General features: G+C 47.3%; 1 protein-coding gene across 2 annotated transcripts in view; it reads right to left on the reverse strand.

Annotated features, from left to right (window-relative positions):
* Arhgap10 (Rho GTPase activating protein 10) overlaps positions 1-17,127 on the reverse strand; it is a 261,328-nt gene that overhangs the window by 178,721 nt on the left and 65,480 nt on the right. For both annotated transcript variants that reach the window (XR_007833198.1, XM_051169161.1), the window contains exons 2-3: positions 4,802-4,897; positions 4,660-4,721 (exon numbers count right to left, since the gene is read on the reverse strand). Coding sequence is in view for 1 of the 2 variants with exons in the window: in XM_051169161.1 (XP_051025118.1) it covers positions 4,660-4,721; positions 4,802-4,897 (158 nt within the window). In the remaining variant the exon portion in view is untranslated. The remainder of the gene's footprint in view (positions 1-4,659; positions 4,722-4,801; positions 4,898-17,127) is intronic.

Consider the following 17,127-nt stretch of genomic DNA (forward strand, 5'->3'; position numbering starts at 1 on the left):
GTTTGAGCTCGTCTTAAGAGGCTTGTTGACTGTGTTTTGTTCTAAGTTCTCAGAAGGCACCTGCACTCAGTTTAGCTGCTCAAGACTCCTCCCCGCCTCCTTACTGCTGTGATGAGAGGGGAGGTAACTCCCTCCCTGTTCCTAGGCCCAGTGCTCCCCGCTGGAGCACAGCTTCCCCACAGCTTCCCAATCTCCAACAGCCTCAGGCTTAGCTGCACCCCTCTCCCTGCCAAGCGCACTCCATGCTTCATACTTGGTCTGTTCTGATCAACTTGCTAACTGACACTTATTCTCCAAGACGGCACGGGAAAGGCCCTTGAGGGAGGTATCTGTTCTTATCCCAAGCTGACAAATGTGTGTACCCGAACGTAACAATCGCTTTTCATGAGCCTTCAAAGGGTTTTAAAGACCCAAAGGGAGCTGTGATGATGTCATCCAGCTTTCCTGCTCCAGAAGAAGAGGTCACTAACAGGATTACACAGAGGGCCACTTAACATCAGCGTCGTTAAATGGCGCACGCCTTTTGACTTTTGTTCAGTTCACTGCTGCACTCTATGGTGACCCAGGAGAGTTCTGCTTCTAAAGATGTGTTAAACAACACATACAGAGTATCAGCTCACTGCCTGTGACAATGCATCCCTGCACCCAGCACTCGGGAGACTGCGTGTAGGGAGACGTGCCTGCACCCAGCACTCGGGAGACTGCGTGTAGGGAGACGTGCCTGGACCCAGCACTCGGGAGACTTGAGTGTCCATGAGACATCCCTGGACCCAGCACTCGGGAGACTTGAGTGTCCATGAGACATCCCTGGACCCAGCACTCGGGAGACTGCGTGTAGTGAGACATGCCTGCACCCAGCACTCGGGAGACTTGAGTGTTGTGAGACATGCCTGGACCCAGCACTCGGGAGACTGCGTGTAGTGAGACATGCCTGGACCCAGCACTCGGGAGACTTGAGTGTCCATGAGACATCCCTGGACCCAGCACTCGGGAGACTGCGTGTAGTGAGACGTGCCTGGACTCAGCACTCGGGAGACTTGAGTGTCCATGAGACATGCCTGGACCCAGCACTCGGGAGACTGCGTGTAGTGAGACGTGCCTGCACCCAGCACTCGGGAGACTTGAGTGTCGTGAGACATGCCTGGACCCAGCACTCGGGAGACTTGAGTGTCATGAGACATGCCTGTACCCAACACTCAGCAGGCTGTGTGTGCCAGAACATGCCTGTACCCAGCACTCAGAGGCAAAGACCAGGTGACTTCAAGATTGAGATTTTGTGCCCCGCCCCCCACACACAAAAATAATAATTAACTCTAAATTCTGGTCAAGTGAAAAAGATGAAAACACACAAATTTGAACTGATTTAGAAATTTATAATCAAGTATAACCTATTTGAATGATGGATGATTCAGACAGACAAATTAGTACTGTGAGGGGGACAGCAGAAAGGAATCCAAATCTGCATTGTTTTCTGGAATAAAGGCATTTTGTTGTTGTTATTATTAAAGAGGCACCTTCCTGAGCTACGTCCTGAGGTATTTGTACTTGGAATGTATATTTGTACATGAGACACTACAGTGCTGTGCTGTCAGTCAAAAGGACAGCAGGAGAATTAGGAGTACAGAGAGACAGGGTCAGAGGGGACCCTGGGTGCTGAGAACATGCAACGTGCCACTGCACTCTTCTTGTGTTTCGATTTTGCACACTTCGCACACTAAGCTGCTGTCCTGTCTTGTTCCCATCCTCTGGGGGCCTGTGGCTGTTTCCAATGGCTTTCCTCTTCCCTCGTGCCAGTTTTGAAGTGGTTGGGGGTTTTTTGGCTTTTTGTTTTTTTTCATTTAGTTGGTTTGGTTTAGGTTTTTTTTTTTTTAGGGTTTTTTTTGTTGTTGTTGTTGTTTTCTTTTCTTTTTTGTTTGTTTTGTTTTTTTCAAGACAGGATTTCTCTGTAACCCTAGCTGTCCTGGAACTCTCTCTGTAGACCGGACTAGCTTCAAAGTCACAGATCGGCCTGCGTCTGCCTCCCCGGTCCTGGGATTAAAGGCGTGCAGGCACCACACCCGACGCACATGTCAGTTCTAACATGCTGTACCATTCGAAGTCTTCCAAAGACACAATCCTGTTCTCACGCCTGCGCTGCACCAGGAACCCAACTTCGTCACCCTCGTCTCACCTCAGGCAGCGGCATTGCAGTCAGGTGCCTCCTCACAGCTAAATCAGCAGTCAGCTAACAGAATCTCGGTGACCCGCCTTATCTGCATCAGAGTCGGAGAGTACATTCCAGTCTCTTGAGCTCATCAATTCACGCCAGGGAACAGGAAACAGACCACCAAAGCAGAAAGCGGCCCCGTGGTCTTCCTGTAGGAGTCTGAAGCACAGCCCAACTCTGCCTAGAGCTGACTTCCTGAACACGGAGGATGACACCTAACAGAGCTCTATGAAAAAGCCCTCAGCACAGGGCCCCCCTTTGCCTGGCTCACCACAGCTCCCTACCCATCTGTTCTGACCTGCAGTACTTGTCACTGCCTGCTGCGCACTCCGTGTCTAACTGTGAATGCAGGTACTTGGCAGTGCTTGCTACTGTCTCAGAGTTTCTATTGTTGGGAGGAGACACCGTGACCACAGCAACTCTTCTAAAGAAGAGCATTTAATTGAGGATGGCTTACAGCGCAGAGGTTTAGGCCACTGTCATCACGGTGAGCAGCATGGCGGCACACAGGCAGACATGGTGCTGGAGAGGTGGCTCAGAGTTCTACATCTGGATCCACAGGCAGCAGCAGGAGACTGTGCACCACACTAGGCACAGCTTGAGCATAGGAGACCTCAAAGCCTGCTCGACAGTGACACACATCCTCTAACAAGGTCACACCTACTCTACAATGCCACACCTCCTAATAGTGCCACAAGCGTTCACACATGGGCCATTCCTATTGAGACCACAGCTACCCAGCCCTCAGAGTCCAACCAACAGAAACAGAAAAGATCAATAATGCTGGCCACGTGCTCAGCATCCCAGAAAAGAATGACTAAACGCTAAAGTTTTACACACACACACACACACACACACACACACACACACTGCACGCGCACCTCTTATATAATATAAACCAAGACATTCCATTACAAGCCACATCCCCATGCCTCTACTGCACACAGTGTAGAAGGATATCATGGCACTATTTTGATCTAATGTCACACTTAGTCTTTACAAACAGCTAAGAAATCAGTGACTATGGCGTTACACAAACACTAGTTAAACCTATAAGTGGGTACCAGGAAAACTCCATGTGACCACACTGTCTTCACATGCACTCCACGAACTTCAGGGTGTTTTATGTGTACTTGCTCATATGTGCACACAGCTGTTTGCATATGCATGTGTATAATGGTCAATGCTTTAGCTACCATGTTCAGCGGCAGCGGCAACACCAGCGCACGGCACAGCTGGCCGCTTTAGTTACCATGTTCAGCGGCAGCGGCATTGTCACATCTGAACCCACTCACACTTTAACAGAATTCTAGGTAGTGTTTGCTCTGAAGAGTCAAGAACAGTTTTTCATTTTATTGTTTTGTGTGGGACATTAAACCCAGTGTCTTCTGCACGCTCTAGTTAGTTTAAAGCAAGGGGGTGGGGGGGATGGGTATCAATGTGAACAGAGTGTGGAAACCCAGGAGTAATCACACCGTGAGTCTTTCTGTAACTGAAAAACACACAAACTTTACAGTGAGCTTGACAAAGATCATTCAATCCCCTAAAACTCCATCACTGAGCTCACGGAGGGCACTGGGTGGATATTGGGAAACCCTGCTGCTAAAGTAGCAGTCTGCCATGTCCAGAAAGCCCTGAGCTTGGTGCCAAGTGGAAGACTCTCTTTGTGGGTCCCGGACCCCCACACCCTCTACTTGAGAAACATCTCGCAGTCCTTAGGGAAGTTACAGAATAAGATTCCACTTAAAAAGTGCCTGGGAGTTCTGCAACGCCTCTCCATGGCAAAGAGGGGTCTGAGAACCTTAGCCCTTCAACCACCCTAGATATACCTATCCCCTCTGCAAAGTTCTATATAGCCCTCTTTGGCCCTAAATAAAATTCATCTGCCTCCGAGCAGCTGGTCCCATCTGCACTCATGCCCTCCTCCCCCCAAATCCCCAGTACATTGCTTCTGTTCTCTTGTTCCTGAGGACTGGTAGCCAATGACCCCAAGAGCACAGGAAAGTCGCAGGTGGAGAAGCAGCTCTCATTAGGATCAGAATCACATCCTCTCACTGCAGAAAGGCACTTCAGAGACATCCAGATCTGAGCTCTGTCCACCCACACAGACCAGCAATCCAGAGCAACGGCTCAAAGTTATCCCTCGGCTCCCTCGGTCCTGCTTTTAGCTTCAGGATACCATCTATATAAATCAAAAGGCTCTGCTAACCAAATGCAAAACCAGCACCCAGCCCTCTGCTGTATAGAGAAGATAAAAAGATCAGCCTAGAGGCGCAGAACCCTGCCTGAGAACTGCTCACAGTCTGAACCATCATGGACCCAGAACCAGAGCCCTGAAAACCCCACCCATTAAAGCACTCAATGCATCAAGGCTAGTCAGGCTCAGCTGCACCGCCCACACTGTGCCCTCTTGGAAATCTGGTAAGCAATGACTTTGAGTCCCTGTAACTCACCATGATTTCTCTCTGTTCTTCCAGATTCTTCAAAAAGTTGGAAAATTCCCGTAAGGAGGCATCTGTAGAGAGAGAGAGCGGCAGGAGTGAATCTATGCTGGGTGATGCAGAGGAAAGTCAAGCGGGCCCCCACTCTCCTTACCTATGCATCGCTCATCGTCAGTCTCCGCATCCCCGATAAACTCAAACTTAAAGTCTCGGAGTGAGTGTGCAAACTTCCGCTGGGCTGCCGAGAGACCTGGGAAGAAAGGGAGAGTGAGGAACAGGGTCCTTGTTTTAAAGCCAAGGACTACCCCTTCCCAAAAAAAGCATTTTTTTTTTTTTTTTTTTTTTTAAAACCATGGGTAGAACAAGAACTGTGCTGCACTCGGTATGTGAAAGGCATAATCCCGGAGCCGGGCGTGGTGGCGCACGCCTTTAATCCCAGCACTCGGGAGGCAGAGGCAGGCGGATCGCTGTGAGTTCGAGGCCAGCCTGGTCTACAAAGTGAGTCCAGGATGGTCAAGGCTACACAGAGAGACCCTGTCTCAAAAAACCAAAAAAAATAAAAAAATAAAAAGAAAGGCATAATCCCATCATGCCCTAAGGTCTTGCACTTAGTACATGCCCTGCTCCCCACTCCCATCCCCACCTCCTCCTCCCACCTCCACCCCACCCTACCCCCCCACCCACCCTCTCTGTTGTCCCCCCACTCTACCCCCTACCCATCACCTCTGTTGCCCCACACCCCCCACCCCCTGTGTTGTCCTCCCCCCAGCTCATTCCCTCCCTGCTGATGACTGCACAGCCTTCAACACTTTGCTTTCTCCTCCTCAATCAGGTCAGAATGCATCCCTAAATTCGCAAGATAATTCAGCACACACAACTGACAGTACTCCTGGGGTGCCCCGTAAGATCTGGACACTGAACCAGTTTTTAATCAACTGTACCACTATGACCACCCCAACAATGGAGGTAGGGAAGGAGGAAAGGAGAGAGGGGAGGCAGGGAGGGAAGGGGGGAGAGAGGGAGAGAAAGGAGGGAAGGGGGGAGGGAGGGGCCGCCAGCCAGGACGCCAGAAGAGTCCCAGTAAAAATGCTCAGGGAGAGCAGCACTACAGAGGTAACATAGTCTTAAAGCTGAGACTAAATCATCACAAATAAAAATTATATTCATAGGAAAACTAATTCTCCAAAAGAACTATAGACCTTGTCATCTCCTCTTTTCATCACAGGTTTCTAGAAGCTGGGAAGCTCCACATATGAAGTCAGCCAACTAAAGGGTGCAGCTTGGTGGCAGCACGTGGGCTGAGCATGCACGGCTGGTGGCAGCACGTGGGCTGAGCATGCACGGCTGGTGGCAGCACGTGGGCTGAACACGCACGACGTCTTGGCACGACGACTCACAAAGGAAAAGTTGAATAATGTGGGACTAATTGTGCTGATTAGGGTAAAATTCTAAAGACAACTGAACATAAGCATACAACCATAAAGTATAAATAACTGCTTTTAAAACTGAACTGCTTTTTAAAAATTGGGCAAAACATGCACATCACAAAAGGAAGTGAAAGAAATTAAAGTGGCCTGCGGCCACATGAAAAGGTGCTCCACCGTCAGTGGTCAGGAAACTGACAACAAGAACCTCAGGAGAACTCAATCACCTCACTGCCAAAAGCATGTGAAGAAACAAATCTCTCACTGCCCTGCCGAGCCTGGCCTAATTACTCTTGTAGTTTGACAGTTTCAGGTAAATTTGGTTAAGTCCCACAACCCAGAAATGTTGGAAAATTTCCAAGATAAAACTTTGGCACACAGACATTTGCAGATGTGCAATAGGAGGCTCTCAGCGTGACTCAGTCCTGTAAGGTGAGCAGGGGGAGCGTCTGCTAACAGCATGAAAATGCAGTGTATAGCCAGTGCGAAAAGCAGAACAGCAACCACAGGGGGGTCTGGAGAGAAGAGGAGCTCTACCTGTACACAGCAGGATGGAGGGACTGTCTTCTAACTCATGCTGCCGGGCACTTATTTTAAATACAGGCGGACTGTGGTCTCCCTTTTAACAACTCTGTGCTCATTCTGCAAACAGGCGCTCTGTGGGAACATACTGAACTGGACACGGAGGACCGTGCCTGCAGCTCCAGCATGTGGGAGACCGGGGCAGCTGGGAATTACACTCGGGACCTCTGGAAGAGCAGACAGTGCTCTCAACCTCTGAGCCAGCCCTAGGTTGATATTTTTTAAAATAACAGTTTTGCAACATTAAATTTATAACTCCTCATGTTAATTGAGAAGCAGATTAGTTCGGGTTTATTTGCATAACTAATATGGCACCTCTCCTCCATACACAATGTCTTATTCGTGCTAAGTATTGAGGCTTTTTTTTTCTTTTTCCTTTTCCCCCAGAGCTGAGGAGGGAACCCAGGGCCTTGCACTTGCTAAGCAAGCGTTCCACCACTGAGCTAAATCTCCAACCTCCTCCCCCCCGCCTTTTTTTTCTTTTAACATGGAAGAATCTTCCATCACTCATTTTCCATTTTGGTTGCTCTCCTTCTAGTGTCAGAGTTCATGTCTGTATCACTTAAGCATCTGACCACATCAAACTGCATTCCTTTTAATAATTATGAACGTGGTTGCTTGTCCACTCCTTGGTACGTGTTAGGTTCCTTTTTCTGTGAGATGAAGGCAGGAGCCAGGGCTTGTGCATACTACACTGTGCCTCCACCGGGTAGACTTAAAAATCACGTAGTTCTCCAAGCCATTCCAAATTGCAGATATAGGCTGCTTTCCCGAACAACAGAACGCTGTTCAGCCTAATGCAGCCCATCCAAAGCTTTTCTTTCTGGTATCATTGCACGTGGAACTCAACCAGCTTCTGGTGACTAGATGCAAAGGCCAGCTCCATCCCTCTACTAGGGAAGGACAGGAGGGAGGCCACTAGAGGTACAGGCTGAGAGCGACTTCCACATATTATTTCGCTTATTTCTTGTAATGAGATGGCAGGTTGGTACTTATGGGTGTATGGGGCATTAAGATTCACAGAGACACGGGGACCTAACCAGGCAGCTGCCGCCTTTGGACTGCTCAGGCTATCGCAGACAGCCACACATCCCAGGCAGCTGTGACTGCTCAGACTATCTCAGACAGCCACACATCCTTTCCTGACCCCAAGCTAACTTTCAAGGCATTTCACATTATTCCATATCCTTGCCAGAGTCTGTTTCTGACGGTTCACTGGTGGCAGGCTGAGGCGCTAATGTGGGTATTGGAGTTCTGTCCTGCAACGCTGCTTAATTTGTTATATTCACTCTGAAATGGTTAAGGGCGCTTTTAAGGTTTTCTATACAAAAGGTCTTGTACCAAGTGTAACAATCTTACTTCCTCGTTTGTAAGTTGAACGTCTTATTTCTTTTGCTTGCCTGAAGACTCCAAGACTCCCAGCAATAGGGGTGGGGCAAGGAGGCATCTTTGATTTGTTCCAGACCTCAGAAAGCCGTCAGCATTTCATGGGTACAAGGAAAGCTGCTGCCTAGCTAGCATCCGTAGCATGTTAGGGTCTTTATCTAATGCTTAACATTACTTTTACCATGAAAAATGTAGACTTTTAAGAAGTGCTTCCTCTATGCAAGGAATTAAATGGTTGTGTTCTTCATCTTGCTGGCTTGCATTATTACATATCAGTTTGCATGTGCTGAACCACCCTTGAGCACCTGTGATAAATTCCACTCGACCACAGTGTGCATCTTTGTAATACGCTACAGGCTGGGACTGGTAGCGTTTGGTTGAAACCTGTGTATCTAGGTTCAAAGACGATATCCTAGAACTTTATTCTTTTCTTGAATCTTATTTTAATCGTTTTGTGTTTTTAATATAAGGTCAGAGCACAACTCTTGGGTGTCAGTTCTGTCCTGCCACCTTTCAGGACTGTGTGCCAGCACCTCTACACACTGAGCCATCTCACTGGCCCCTGGTTCCTGTGTCCTGGCCTCGTTCTGAGGTTAAGCAATGTTTACCCTGTGGGATACACTTAGAAGAATTCCTTCCGCCCAAGCTTTCTGGAATGACTAAGGAAGTGGCCTTCACTGTTTTATAACATCCAACAGGAATCAGCAGTGGCACTCCGAGGGTTTAACATTTATTCATTTAATTTTAGAGACAGACCCCACATTCATAACCCGAGTTAGCCTAACACTCACAGTGATCCTCCTGCCTCAACGTCATGATACTGGGGTTGCAGGAGTGAGTCACCACACCAAGCAAGCTCCTGGGATTTGCTTTGATGGCGTCTAAAGACTGACTCGGTCCTACACTTGGGACTGATGTGGTCACAGGTTGTCTGTTTCTTGATGGTTAAACTGGGAAAGACGCATGCGTCCAGGCTACGTGTTAACTGTCACTGCTCAGGTTCCACCTTCACGATTTCATCTCCGCAGATCGATGTGTCCAGGAATTCTCATGTTTCTCTCTCCATTATCATACTTGTTGCTATGCACTTGTTTTTTTTTTTTAAAGATGTATTTATTTATTATTTATACAGTATTTGCGTGGATGTGTGCCTGCACTCCACAGGAGGACACCAGATCTATGCACTTGTTCTTAACAATTGCTAAAAATTATTTCACCAACCCCAGCTTAAAATCTACTCTGGAAAGCTGGCACAATGGTCACTGTATGCCCTTGGTGACTTTATACCTGAGACATTGATTCTTTACAGCAGAAGCACCTATTTATTAGCAACTTTTAGTTAAAGTCATCAAATTAACAGACAAAGTCAGGCACTGGTCCAGGCTGGCGTGATGCCTCTCTGGTCAGGCTTGTTTATGGGATGCTGAAGTTAGAAGTATGGCTCTGGTCATGAAAGGACTATCTAGTTACCGTCCCTGCTGCTGTGGTCAAACACTGACCAAAAGCAACCTAGGGAAGAAAGTTCACCTTGAAGAGAATACGGGCAAAAGCCTAAGGGAAGAACCTGGAGGCCGAACTGAGGCAGAGGCCACGGAGACTGCTGTCCACTGGCTTGCTCTCCATGGTGGCTCAGCTGCTCTTATACAGAACAGAGAACCATCTGGCCAGAGGTGGGGCGCGAACAATCGAGAAATGGCCCACAGACACAGGTCCACAGGCTAATCCCTTAATTACAGTCCCCTCTTCCTAGACAGGTCTAGGTGCGTCAAGTTGACAAGAACCAGCTGGAACAGACTCCTATGCCTCTCACGGCTTCTGCTCTCGGCATCTGGAGCACGAGTGGGGAGAGTGAAAAAGTGTGGCTCCTACTATTACCCCAAACTTGAAAAGAACGTGAACAATGAGTGCACTGCACTTTCCACAGTGAGCTTTCCACAGTGCTCTTTCCACAGTGCACTTTCCACAGTGCGCTTTCCACAGTGCGCTTTCCACAGTGTGCTGGCTAGTTTTATGTAATGTGACATAAGCTAAATACATCAGAAGGGAGGGAGCATGAATTAAGAAAATGCCTCCATAAGATCACACTGTAGGCAAACCCAAAGGGCGTTGTCTTAATTAGTGATCGATGGGGGAGCACCCAGCCCATTGTTGATAGTGCCACCCCTAAGCTGATGGTCCTGGGTTCTATAAGAAAGCAGGCTGGGCAAGCCATGTGGAGCAAAAGCCAGGACAGCACCCCTCCATGATCTCTGCATCAGCTCCTGCCTCCAGGTTCCTGCTCTGTTTGAGTTCCTGTCCTGACTTTCTCCAATGGAAGTGTAAGCTGAATAAACCATTGCCCACACATACTTGCTTTGGCTGTGGTGTTTTATCGCAGCAACAGTAACCCTAACTAGCACACTCAGTAAAGTATATAAATTTTACAAACCATACTGGGTGCCAACACCCTTTGTTAACCACAGAGCCTACACTTAGAAGCTTGCAGTCCTGAGCACACAGAGACCAAAATAACTAGACTGTCAACTACACAACAGTTTGCTGAGGAAACTGCTGCCAAAGAAAATGCCCATTCAAACCAGAATCCGAAGTCACCGAGGTCTTATTTATAGAAGAACAGGGTACAGATTCTAAGAAGTCAGTATTTCCCTGCCATATTCTTGCCAAGAAAATAATGCTGATGTTAATCCAAGCAACAGGGAAGTAAAACAAATTCCCCCAGGACAAGAGCTGGCTTCAGACTTTCTTTCATGTCTTCCTACTTGACAAAAACAGCAGCAGCAGCACCATAAAAAGAGCACTATGGCTACCAAAAAAGAAAAAAAAGGTAAATAACTCATTTTGCAATCTTTAAAAAAACAAACAAACAAACAGTGTAAACATCCCCGTGAGCCTACAGTGTATTCCTAAGCTAGTCTAGGCCTGAAGGCCACATCAGAAGCTCTGCTAGGAGGAAGGCATGGCCCAACAGCATCTGGTAACATTGAGTTAAAAGTGTTTCTGGCAGAAGGCTTAAAACCTAACATATGCACTTAGCAATCAAATGCAAAACAGCCTGAAGTCCACCCTCACCAGCACCATCCAACCTCTGCAGCCACATGCAATTCACATGCCCTGCACACACCCCACAGAAGGAATGGCCGACTGTGACTAGGGGCTCAATACAGCAAGCACCTGCCACCATCAACTACTGAACGAGAAAAGGATGGTGCAATGCCCGAGCCCACTGGTTTTCCAACGGTCAGACCACAGGTTCTTCTAGTGAAAAAAAATCTTACTTATAGTAAAAACAGCACAGGCAAGTGTATGCGCGCACACACACAAAAACATGCACAAAGGAAAGACGGATAACATGTGTCACTGTTAGCCAGGTGTGGTGGCACACACCTTAATCCTAGCAATTGGGAGGCAGAGGTAGGCAGATCTCTGTGAGTTCAAGGCCAGCCTGGTCTACAAAGAGAGTCTAGGATCCAGGACTGTAAGAGAAACCCCCTGACTCAAAAACACCACAACAAAACAAAACAAACACGTGTCACTGCTTCTACAACAATGACAGCAAATACAATGGCTTAAAACAGCACATGTATTATCATTCCAAATTCATGGAGGTCGTAAATCTGTGCTCTGGCCACTGGAAAGTGAGGTCTTGGTTTTGAGAGGTCTAACGTGAAGATGCACAGAGGAGGACTTCGCTCAAAACCCCAGCCAGTCTTGAAGGGTCAGGATGAGCCGTCTCTGGAAGACCTCAGAAGGGAAGGACACCACTGGCCACTGGGCAGTACCAGCTAAATCAGCCCAGCTCCTGCATAATACTATCACGCCCACACAACCCAGGAGACATAGTTTCGGTAACCTGCTCAAAACCACACAGCCTGAAAAGTGCAGACGTGTGAAAGGCTGCTCAGGAGGAGGGAGGATGAGAGATTTACTCCACTAGTGGCTGCCTCCCTAAAGGACCCCGATGAGGTCACGTGCTTGCTCAACCTGAAAGCACATCTTCAATTGACTTGTCTGAGGAACAAAGGCATCACACTGGGTGACCAACTCAGTGTCACACACTCATTCCAGGGAAACTCGAAGAGGGATTCAGGCCTGCTCTTCTCAGGCATGTCAGAACTGTTTGTGGTTTTGGCACAATCTCTGGAGGAACAGAATGGCAGGAGCGGGCACTCTTGGGTGTAAAGAACACAGTCGGATGAAGAGCGTACCCCCAAAGAAGGGCAGCTAAGGACACGCATTCAGGTGTTTGCCTGGACGTGAAGAAGCAGGATCAGGTTTGGGGGCACACGCAGGAGCCAACTCAGTCCCAACCTCCCTCCACTCTGATTACTCGCCATAAGCAAGCTGGCTGACAAGCCCACAAGCACTTATCACGCTAAGTGCTTGGTGAGAACAAACGTTACCTGGAAATTCTAGAATGGTAGCTAAGCACAGAGCCCAGAACGCAGCAGTCCTATAGGACTGTTCACTTTCATTTGACGCTCTCAGATATCCTGGTCTCCTATTGTCCGTCTAACACAATGGCCTCATCAAGGCCGAAAAGCATTTGGATTTTCAAGTCTGGGCCTAACTTAAAAGATTTTGGGGTGGGAACCTGATCTCAGAGGCAGTTTAATGTAATGAAACTACTTTATCATAGGAGAGAAATGAGAAACAGAGCAAACTAGAGGTAGGTGGCTTATGAGAAGGAGAAAGGCGCTGAACCACTCCAAGCACACAGGCTTACACCATGTGTGCAAGGGAGGGGAGGGCATCTGCGGCAAGACACAAGCTTTGCCGTTTACCAGTTACTTTTTTGTGGGGCATGGCATTGAGTCTGGGTCTCTCGGACTTGGGACTCTCAGTCCTGGCACTCCTGAAACTCACAGAGGTCCTCCTCCTGCCTCAGCCTCCTAGGTCCTGGAGTAAAGACATATGCCATCACGCTCGACCCAAATTTATTTCTTACAAATTAAAAAGCAACAGGGGACAAAGAAGCTCATATCACACACCGCTCTGGTGACCAGGAAGCAAAACCAAGTGTCCTAGCAACTGTGACTAGCGGGTTCTCTCCTTTGCCCACACCTAAAGTGTGCTACCCACTCTCAAAGCCAGTCTTGTTTCCTTGGTCAAGCCTCAACCCTCTCACAGACATACCCATCATGCACTTTACCACTCTCTTGGCACGTCTCAATCCTGTCAAACACAGGACTGGGATTAACCATTCCTAGGAAGATTTTTTGTTTTGTTGCTGTTTGGTTGGTTTGGTTTTGGTTTTGGTTTTGGTTTTGGTTTGGTTTTATAAGACAGGGTTTCTCTGTCTAGCCCTGGCTGTCCTGGACTCACTTTGTAGACCAGGCTGGCCTCAAACTCACAGTGATGCATGCGCCTGCCTTTGCCTCCCTGAGTGAGTGCTGAAATTATAGGCGTGCACCATCATGCCCAGCTCCCAATGAAGAAATCCTAGCATTTACAACTAGCTACAAATTTATTTCAAACAGTGCTCCCAAATAGTCTGAGCAAAATAAGCACCTGATATTTATTTTGCATGCCCTCTGGGCCACTTAAGGGTGCACAAAAAGTGATGGGAATGTGTTGGCTTATTTGATCCTCAGCATATGGAAACAGGTTAAGTCCCAACTTCGTTTTTAAAAGAAAGGCACACACAAGGGACACAGTAGCAAATGGTAAACTGTGGGACGAACCTCAGGGGTCAGCTACCAGTCTTTTGAACCACATATGCCTCAGCATGAACAAACAGTGCTCGGCCCACATTCGGCCACAAGACCCTTTATTGCAATGCCATTATATAAAGTGCATATGGATGTTACAAACAACTTGATTATAGGGAAACCTAGAACAAAGGTATAAAGTAGTAGATCAGAAAGAAAGGAACATTCTCCAAGAGTCATGGTGGGGCCAAAGCCAGCAGGAGACAGGAAGGGAGCAGAGCAAGAGGGGCAATGTGAGAACAGTGAAAACGCCAGTCACACGTGAGCTCTGTGAGGGCCAGGTCAGCATGCTCCAAGGTCACAGACAGCAGCCAACACAACCCAGCGCATCCTGGGGCCCAGACATGGGGATGGCAACCCTGAAAATGGACAGTGTTGGAAGAGGACGGCTGTAGTGCATAAATAGGACACCAGGCAGAAGCAATCAAACGTTAGAAACGCTATGAATGCTAACACTGTAGAAAGGAAGCCAAGAGCCCCAAAATCACAACCAAGGACCTTCTGTGTCCCTTTTTTTTCATATTTTTATTTATAGATATCCCTCACTGAGCATACTTCTATCATGAGAAAGAAATGACTGGGAGAGGGGAAGGGAAGGAGACCACGCACAGAGAGACGCCACCTGACATGGAGAGACAGAGCTGCAGGATGGGGAATCTGAGCTCACAGGACAGATCTCGGTACCGTTCCGCTGTGACTAGGTAACTGTATCATGTCACCCCTCACCTCATTTAGACCGGATTCCACTTCCTGACTGAACGGCCAGTCATCCCCACACAAAACTACCTGACAAGACAGAAGAAGAGAGGGGAGGGGAGGGGGGAGAGAGAGGGGGAGAGAGAGAGAGGGGGGGGAGAGAGAGAGAGGGAGAGAAAGAGAATGAGACTATTTTCTCAGGAGTCTGAAGGAGGCCTGAGCCCAGCACTGCTCAGCCAAACTTAAAATAGGATGTGAGGGTACACTTAGGAAATGTTGAAACCAGAAACAAAAGATGACCCAAACGGAAAGAAGCTATCGAACTTAGCAGAACATCAGTCATGAAGATGAATTCAGAGCTGACCTAAGGACCACATGGAAGAGTAGGAGGAGCTGGTGAACCAGGAAGGCGATAAAGAATGCAGTGTGCCTGGGTACAACAGCAGCCCCTCCAATGCAAATCTGCAGGTCAGGAATATTCTAGCAAATCCATTCACTTCCTCTATCCACAGGTCTAGAATAAAACTGAGCACAGCATAGGTGCTCACTGTTCTTACTGCTGTTAGTGAAGTGAAGGGGAGGGGGGTGGAGAGATGGCTCATTGGCTAAGAGAACTGCTGCTCTTCCAGAGGTCCCAGGTTCAATTCCCAGCATCCACATGGCTGCTCACAACATTTTGTAACTCCTGTCCCAGGGTTATCAGAGGCTCTCTTCTGACCCTGAAGGACTCCAGGCACATAGGTAGTGCACATGTGTATATGCAGGCAAGACATCCAGACACATAAACTAATAAAACATTTTAAAACTTTTTTTAAAAGATTTATTTTATTTATTGCATATGAGCGCTTTATCTGCAGAAGAGGTCATCAGATCTCATTAAAGATGGTTGTGAGCCACCATGTGGTTGCTGGGAATTGAACTCAGGACCTCTGGAAGAGTAGTCAGTGCTCTTAATCTCTGAGCCATCTCTCCAGCCCTTAAAACTTTTTTAAAAATAAGTAAATAAAAATAAAAGAAACTGTCAAGCCAGCTGGCCCAAGGAAGACTCCAGAGATCAGTGCCCAGAGATCCAAACTCTGAGCTCCTGCACAGAGCAATGTCCCTGATGACCGGGGCACCGAGCACAGGACTACAACTGTCACCCGCAGCCTACAACCGCCGCACATACCTCTTAGGATGACAATACCAACAAGCAATGCTGCGGGAATAGGTCTTTAATTTTAACTTCAACTTCATTGTTTGGAGCTTGAAAGAGTTCTCAGGAAGTCAGCAGGACTAAAGACTAGCAGCTCACTTTCACAGCTGGCATCCGCCCCCTCGCTCCACCCAGCTCTTAGCAGGTGCGTGGGGCATCACAACAGCTACCAACAACTGAGCAGGGAAATGTGCACCATGAATATTATATAACACATATGTAACATGATATAAGTGCGTCATGAGTATCATAACATACATAACATGATAAGCATATCATGAATATCATATAACATATATATAACATGATATAAGTGTATCATTAATATTATTAAGAACTGGTGAATTTAACCAAAGCCCTTCAGAAAAGGTAACATTTACAAAATTATGTATTATATACCTTTGGGGAAACTTACGTAAATACTGATATAACACTGGATGTGTATGCCTCCATAAGAAGTTAGACTAACAGAGAATCTATTCTTACAAAAGAAAAAACTGGTAGGGGGGCCTGGAGAGATGGCTCAGTGGTTAAGAGCACTGCCTGTTCTCCCAAAGGACCCGGGTTCAATTCCCAGCACCCACATGGCAGCTCACAACTGTCTGTAACTCCAAGATCTGACACACTCACAACAACGCACATAAATTAAATAAAAAATATTTAAAAAAAAAAAAAAACTGTTAGGGGCTGACACCACTCAGTGTCAAGGAATGGGGCACTGGGTCTGGTCCCCAACATCTTAAAAAACAAAAAAAAGTCTATCTTTTTTCTTAAGAAATGAAAAACAACTAACTTGTGGATTCTCCAACTGTGTGACACAGAAAAGGCGTCACATGGGCAGGTTTGAGAAGCAGCTGCTGACTATGGTGTGCACTGCGTGTGGGAAGCCCCATGAGAGGCTGTCACAAGAGTCACTGTGGTTGGGCAGTGTCACTAAGTTAATTACAGCGTTGACTTCCTTTGAAGCAGAATAAGACGGTGATGACAGCCACTGATAGAACTCCTTCTGCAAGAACAAAGATTTCATAAGGTCAGCCAGAAGCTCTGTTATTTTAGATTTTATCAAAAGTGATTAAAATTGCATCAAATCCATAGTAGGCATTCCATCTCAGTCAGTATAATTTGAGACTGGCCTCTTCCCTCACGTGGACTGGTTTCCACTTGTGTGAATTCTCTGGCATATTAAATGTACGGAAGCCACCGCATAGCTCCAAGATCTCCACTTTCTGCCAAAACATTATCAAGTAAATGAGTAAATACCTAACCCTGCTTTCTGCTTAACCACTAACAAAATCCCCAAGTCTAATCACTTAACCTGCGTAATTGCCAAGATTCCTTACCTAGAAACAGGTAAGTAAGATTTAAGAAAACAGGAAAATAAACCCTAGATGTTTCTGGCATTTTTATAATTGCTTTTAAAAATCCAGCATCTAAGAAGGCAAGAGAGAGGGCTTGCTCTGCAATCGTAAGCCAGTGAGGACAGACCCAC

The sequence above is a fragment of the Acomys russatus genome, chromosome 26, assembly GCF_903995435.1.
Source record: "Acomys russatus chromosome 26, mAcoRus1.1, whole genome shotgun sequence".
In the NCBI taxonomy this organism is placed as follows: domain Eukaryota; kingdom Metazoa; phylum Chordata; class Mammalia; order Rodentia; family Muridae; genus Acomys; species Acomys russatus.